Source organism: Nematolebias whitei, chromosome 12 (assembly GCF_014905685.2).
Source record: "Nematolebias whitei isolate Nwh7 chromosome 12, NemWhi1, whole genome shotgun sequence".
NCBI lineage: Eukaryota > Metazoa > Chordata > Actinopteri > Cyprinodontiformes > Rivulidae > Nematolebias > Nematolebias whitei.
In genome coordinates, this window is record NC_056509.1 from 47207273 (window position 1) to 47214442 (window position 7170).

Here is a 7170-nt window from a genome sequence, read left to right on the forward strand (position 1 = left end):
TCTGTAAAAACAAAGCAGGTCTTTTAAGGCAAACAGACAAATCACAGAAAATTAAGTCCAAGCAAAACAATTCTAGTGTTTCTTTTTTTAAATGTTCACTTTAACTGGAGCGGGGTGTGTGTGTGTGTGTGTGTGTGTGTGTGTGTGCGTGTGCGTGCTACATGTCCCGTCCCCCGTCCATCATGCCTCGCTGCAGAACCAGAGGACAGAGATAAAGGCACCGATCTCAGAGCTCCAAGAAACGTGAAGCTCAGAACAAGCAGCCGACCCGGGTTCTGAAACAGGAAGTGACCTCCGCACAGAACCCGAGTCGTCAGACAGAAACAGTGTTTCAGCACCAGGTAACGCTCCGGACACATAGAAAGCTTCAGCTGAAGGCTCCGCCCACCACTAACAACAGGACCAATCGGCAGCCTCGCTGCTCGCAGCATGAACACCTGTTCAGGTTATGCATATATTTCAAAGTGCAGGTAAGAAATCGTCTTTTTGGTGTTCGAGTGCAACGTTTGTTCTCACAAATATGGCTTCTCAAGAAAGACTCGAGGAAAAGAGCGTCTTCTGATCGTTCTATAGTCTCTTGGTGTGCTTGGAGTTGTAATGGCTCCTCATGTCTTTGCGAAGCCGGAACTTCTCGCCGCACACGCCGCAGATGTACAGGTGGACGTCCATGTGCTTCTCCAGCTGCTCGCCGCCGGGGAAGATCTGGAAACACACCTGGCAGATGGTTTCTCCGGCCGACAGGTGGGAGATCATGTGCCGGACGTGGTCGTGTTTGAGGAAGGTTCCCTGGTCGCAGACCGGACACACGTAGCGGGCCATGCCTTTGTGCATGTCGGTGTGCAGGCGGAGCTGGCGCTCCCGCAGGAACTGCTTCCCGCAGGTCTGACAGGTGAACTGTTTCTCCTTGGTGTGGACGGTGTAGTGCTCCCGCAGGTGGCAGCGCTGGTAGAAGCCTTTCCCGCAGATGCTGCAGAAGTGTTTCCTGCGGTGGTCTGCCTCTGCGCCCCCCTCCTCCAGCATCACGGGGCGGAACAGATCCTGGTCGTGGCAGGACAAGGCGTGCTCCAGCGCCAGGCTCTCGTTCTGGAAGAGCAGGCCGCAGTGGGGGCAGGCCAGGTCGGCCACCTCCAGCAGGCCCTCCTCCATCCCCTGAGCCTCCCCCAGCAGCGACGCCTCGTCCTCTCCGTGGGAGTCCGACTCGGCACCGTGGGACTCACCGCAGCGCTCGGCGTGCTCCTGCAGCTGCCGCCCTTTGATCAGAACCTGGCCGCACCTCCCGCAGGCGCAGATGTGGCCCAGGTGGTTGGACAGGTAATGGGTGGACTTGTCCTCCTCAGCTAGAAGAGCGCCACAAAGTTCACAGGGGGAGCAGTCGGCGTCCAGCCTCTCGTCTTTGACCCTGCGCAGCTTTGAGGGGATTCCTGAATCGTTGCTGCTCGACGGGTGTCCATCCATCAGCTCGCCGCTGCTCTCCAAACCCGACACTCCTGGTTCAGAGTCCCGGTTGAGTGTCAGCACGTCTGGACGGGTCCCATCGCTCAGACGGGAGCTGCAGTCTCGGGTTACGTGATCGCTGACTTGGATCATCTCGATCTCAGAGAACACGCTTTCCTCTGGTTCTGTTTTGATGCTCCTGGTTGACCCGGGCTCGCTGTCGGGCCTGGCTGCCAGCGACCTGATGGAGGGGTCAGAGTCGGCTTTAGCCTCGATCCAGTCGTCCTCGCCCTTACAGACGACCCTCTGCTCCTCGGCGCTCTCAGAGGCCGTGCTCTCGGCTTTACCGGAGCCGTTGTCCGTGTCCACGCTGCCCCTGGGCGTATGGAAGGCCTTGCGGTTGGTGCAGGTCAGGATGTGCTCGATCAGGAGCTTCTCGCAGCTGAAGACAAAGCCGCAGTCGTCGCAGGTGTAGGTGCGACCGAACCTGGGTCGGTCTTTCAGAGACCCACTCCTGCCTCCGGATCGCTTTCTCAGGTCGCACGGCTGCTCGGCTGCTCCGTCTGCAGCAGGAGGCGCCACGATCAGAGGAGCGCTCGCCACCACTTCCTCCATCAGTCCGGGCCTGCTGACAACAGCTGGAACAACAGCTGGAACAGCAGCTGGAAGAGCAGCTGGAAGAGCAGCTGGACGCCCGCTGCTGTTCCCTGCTTTAGTTAGAATCTCTCCCTCTGGGGCTGCGGGCCTCTGCTGCTCGTACATCCGGACCCCAAACATCATTTTTCCTCCAGAGAGTCCGGTGGAGGAACTGGATGAAGACGAAGAGGAGGCTGAGGAGGACGGGGTGAGGTTGGAGTTCCTGATGTCCCTGAGGTCCTCCAGCGAGTCAGGAATGTAGTACATCTGCAGGTACGCCATGGAGGCTTTGAGCTCTTCAAACTCGTAGCTCCCCACCACGATGCGGCCGAGGTACATGAGCTGCAGGATGAGGTCGAAGCACTCGGCGCTGATCTGCATGTTGCTGAGGTCCAGGTGGCCCGCCCCCTGCTGGTCCCGGATGAACATCATCCTGAAGTAGGAGCTGCAGGCCGCCAGGACGGCCTTGTGAGCCCTGAAGTAGATGTCCCCGATGGCGATGAGGCAGTCGCACAGGAAGCCCCATTCCCGCTGGTTGTTGAGCTGCTGAAGGACGTGGTCGCTGTGGCTCGGCCTCGCCATCGCCCTGCACACAACACAGGAACACAGTCAACACCGGCTGCACAGCAGGTTCCTGTCGCTGCACACGCAGGACCAGCTCTCAGTCCTGAAATGACTCAGCAAGACCTGAATCACGAGACATGATTGTGATCAGAATCACAGAACCTGCACGTTCCTGTGAGAGCAGAAGCCAGGGGCTTTCTGAGCCTGTTAGTAGGTCAGTGTTTGAGCTGACCGAGCGTTAATGTTCGTAGAGTTTGACACCGAAGCCTGATCTGACTGAGACTCAGAGCGTGCCAGACGCCGAACCGTCTCGCTGCAGACGAGCGTGAGCGAGCGCCGCAGGTCAGTAAAAGAAGGAAGTGACGAGCTTGCACGCAAACTGAGCAGAACTTTTACTTCGTTCACTCGGAGCTGATCAGGTGAACAGATAACAGCGAGCCCGACGCCCTGACCTCAAACTCGCTACTTCCTTAATTATTGTTTGTCGTTGTAGCTAACATTGACACTTTTAGCTAGTGTTTTGCTACTTTAGGCGTTTAGCTACCATTTTGTTGCTTTGAGCTTCTTTTAGCTTCAACGTGTCAGTTTTTGCTTCATCACTTCTTTTGCTTTTAGCTACGTAAGCTTTTTAACATTCTTTTAACTTGATCCCAGTATATGCAAATTAGTCTGGGTGCCACTTTTTGTGTTTTCCCCACAGTTGGCTGTGGCGGCCATTTTGAATTGGGTTGCCTCTAGGAGTAATTGTAGACAACACTCAGAGGATGTCATGTAGGTCCATGAGATATTTTGCTAACAGACATACAAAGACAACAGAATGGCTGTAAATGTTGCGCAACACTAACTGAAATATGAGTGGCTCCTAAATCTGAACTGTGAATAAATCAAAATGTGTGACTGGACACGGACACGAGCACGAGCACGTCTCCTGATTGAGGTTAGAGCAGCAAAAGAGTAAGTGAAAATGTAAAAAGCTAACTAAAAGTTAAAAAAGCTTAGCCAGAAGCTAAAAGAACCCTGAAGGAGAGCTGCGTGTCATTTTCTGGATGATTTGAGGTCATAATTATTAGATGTGCGGGGGCCCACCAAGACATGCGGGACACGCTGCGTTTGGAGCAGAAACAAGTTCCCTGATCTGCTGAACTTTGATTTGTCCTTATTCCAACCAAACTGTAGAAAAAAAAACACGAAATAAGAGCGCATCCACTTTGTCGTACTTTAGTTACTCGAACTTCCGGTCCATTCCCGCAGAGCCCCGCAGGAACAGTCACGCACTCACCTGCTGGCCTCGACACGCTGTGGGGGAGACGGGTCAGGATGTGTCCGGGTGGGCAGCTGGGGGACAGGCCGGCTGAGCTAAGGAGCTAAAATGGAGATTTCAGCTCCGCTAGCTGCAACAAGCTAGCTGTTAACTTCAAACACACCGGATGTTGCAGAGGCTGCGCCTTCAAAATAAAAACTCATGTAAGCGTTCTTACTAGAAACAAAAAAAAATTCAAGCATGCAGAGCCCCAGCTTCCATTTAGATTATTATTAGAACGAACAAACAAACGAATTAAAAAAAACAAAAAAAACAGAGCACCACACTTTGACTTTTAACGCAACACTTCTTAATTTGAAAATCTCTACCGGATGAGAATCACATAAATGCCACAACCTGACGATACCGAGCCACATCTCTCCCGCAAACAACCCGCCACCCCCGCACTGCCACCGCATTCAGTAAATAGAGGCCAGCAGGCCGCGGGGAATTTTCCCCTTTACTGTACCGACTAGGAGGCTCTGAAGGCCGCGGACTCACCGTGGGCCCGCGGAGGAGCTGCTGGTGTCGGAGCGGATGTTCCCGGAGCTTTCCTGCCCGGAACCGTTTGCTGTGCTCGGGCAGAAAGTTTGAGACGAACAGCCGCCTCTTCTTCTTCTCCTCCTGCAGGATGAGAGCACTTCCGCACTGAGTGCCGCGCCGTCAAACACGGAAGTTAGAATTCAAGACATCCGGTCACAGCGGGGCCTTTCAAAACAAAACGATAGTCAAAATTTTATTGTAAAAACGTTGCGATTTTATTGGTTTCAGGAAGGCCCAGTTAGGATATCCACATTGCTCTAGAGCCTGTCTTGTGTGGGATTTCTCCTTCTGCCTGGCTCCTGAGCTAGTGGGGACGCTGTCTGCTCTGTGATACAGAGTCCTGATGACTCCTAACTTGTGCTCCAAAGGGTGATGGGAGTCAAACTGCAAATACTGGTCTGTGTGGGTGGGGTTGTGGTACACCTCAGTTTGCAAATGTCCTCTATCAGAGACTGAGACCTCACAGTCCAAGAAAGCCAACCGGAGCAGAAACCCAAACAGGACTCCAGTCAGCCATCAGGTGAAAAGGAGGAACCCAGACCCAGACCAGTGGTCATTCCAGATGTTGAGGGCGTATCAGAGAAACTGAGACGTTTATTTTCTAAACACAACGTCCCAGTGGCTTTTAAACCCCAAAATACATTAAAGACTGGTTCATCCCAAAGATCCAGTCCCCCGGCACAAACAGAATAATATTGTGTATGCTGTTCAGTGTCAGGAGGGTGATCAGTCTTACATCGGGGAAACTAAACAGCCACTGGCCAAAAGGATGGCCCAGCACAGAAGATCAACATCATCAGGCCAGGACTCTGAGGTCTACACTCATCTCCAGGCCAGCGGTCACTCTTTCAGGGATGAAGATGTTCACATCCTGGACAGAGAGGAACGATGGTTTGAGAGAGGAGTAAAGGAGGCCATCTTTGTGAAAAGAAATCGTCCATCATTAAACAGGGGTGGAGCCTCCTGGTTCAACTGTCCCCCTCTTACACTGCTGTGATTGCTAGTATCACTCAGCCCACTGTGAATAGTAAACAGCCATCAGGTGCTAATGATCCATTGTTAGGCTGATGGTCCTTCTTGAGCATGTGATCAGCTGGTTTTGGTTGTCAGCAGCAAACTGGTTGATCCACTCTGAGAAGGTGCTATTTAAGAGACTGAGCTGAATACAGCTCCTCAGACTGAGGAAGTCCTCAGGATGAGACGAAACGTTTCTAAAATTTTTTTATTGTTTTGCTTTATTTTGTTTTTTTGAATGTCCAGAGGACCAGATTTAACTTTTTTGGAACTGATGAAATGTATTTTATTTTGAAAATCTTAACCGGAACCTGAAAACATTGCGAGGAGCTTGTACAGGTCACCTGGGGCCGCGTGCCAAGCGAAGTAACAAAAAGACAACGAAGATGTCTCACTCTGAGCTTGTTATCAGCAACTAAACGAGGCTCTGATCAGAGATAAATGAATTGAAGATGTCGCACTCTGATGAATTTAACGAATAAAGAATAAAGCGACTCAATCTCAGATTATTTTTCATTCAACCTTTATTTATACAGGTTAGTCTCATTGAGCCTCGATGACTCATTTACAAGCGATAACTGATTTTAACAAAGAGTGATGACAACAGTGGACAATCATAGAAAAAAGCATACATGTTAAGATTAACTGAAAAAAAAAAGACATAACTGAAATAAACTAAAGAAAATGGTATTAAAGAGTTCTAGAACTGCTCCGCTCCAGGTGTCTGCATGTTGGAGCAGCTCTGTTACTTTCATTCTGGGATTTTGCTTTTGGAAATGTTAATTCATCTTTTTCTGGATGTAAATCACATTTTCTGGATGATTGTTTCCTCTGGTATCAGATGCTGTGCAGCTGGAAGGATTTTTACTGAAACTTTTTTAGTTTTGGACATTTGTTATGATGCGTAACCATGGCAACAAGGCAGTTTTCTACAACAACAGCAGCTGATTAACATCTCAAAAGCTCAAATAATATCTCAACTACAGCCCTAAATCTCAAATGAGTTGAAAAGGATGTTATGTGGATGCATTCTCATCTACCTGCCAGCTGTGCTCGAGTGCCTGACCACTGAGATCCTGGAACTAGCAGGAAACACGACTCATGACAGCAGAGGGACAGGATCGTCCCTCAGCACCTACGGTTGGCTGTCCGCAGTGACGAGGAGCTCGTCAGGCTGCTGGGAGGAGTGGCCATCGCTCTGGGAGGAGTTCTGCTCTGCATTCAGGCGGTCCTACAGACCGGGGGAACCGAGAGGCCAGCCAAGTCTGGATCAGACGGCATCTGCAGCCAGTTTCTTAGGATCCACTGAGGGATGGACCTTTACAAGAGATCCTTCCTGTCTACAGCATCAGCATCTTTAACATCTCTTAATGAAATGAGGATAACGAGTTACAACAACAAATAATTTCCCTCTGGGATTAATAAAGTATTTTTGAATTGAATTGAATTAAAAAACAAAACAGCTACATTATAACGTGATGTAAAATACTAAAAACAGGAACATGTCTGCGTTGGTTCTTCCAGGAACTGAACAGATGTTTGAAGCCACTTAGAGAGGTCAAAGGTCGAGAGCTTCAGATCTTTTTACAAGATATTCCAGGAAACAGGAGCGGAGTAGGAGAAGGTCCTTTTGTCTAGTTCAGTCCTCACTGAGGGAACACTGCAGGTAATGATGTCCT

General features: G+C 50.5%; 1 protein-coding gene across 2 annotated transcripts; it reads right to left on the minus strand.

The window, feature by feature from the left end:
• Window positions 1–6: 6 nt before the first annotated feature.
• Window positions 7–4500, minus strand: zbtb1 (zinc finger and BTB domain containing 1). Of its 2 annotated transcripts, XM_037685994.1 has the most exons (3): window positions 4436–4500; window positions 3914–4079; window positions 7–2656 (listed from the first exon to the last, which is right to left on the minus strand). In XM_037685994.1, exon 3 carries the CDS (start codon window positions 2650–2652, stop codon window positions 568–570), a length of 2085 nt encoding a protein of 694 aa, XP_037541922.1. In that variant the 5' UTR covers window positions 2653–2656; window positions 3914–4079; window positions 4436–4500; the 3' UTR covers window positions 7–567. The 2 variants fall into 2 exon arrangements, with proteins under 2 accessions (XP_037541922.1, XP_037541923.1); XM_037685995.1 differs by lacking the exon at window positions 3914–4079 and having other exon boundaries at window positions 4436–4468.
• Between the last annotated feature and the right edge of the window lie 2670 nt (window positions 4501–7170).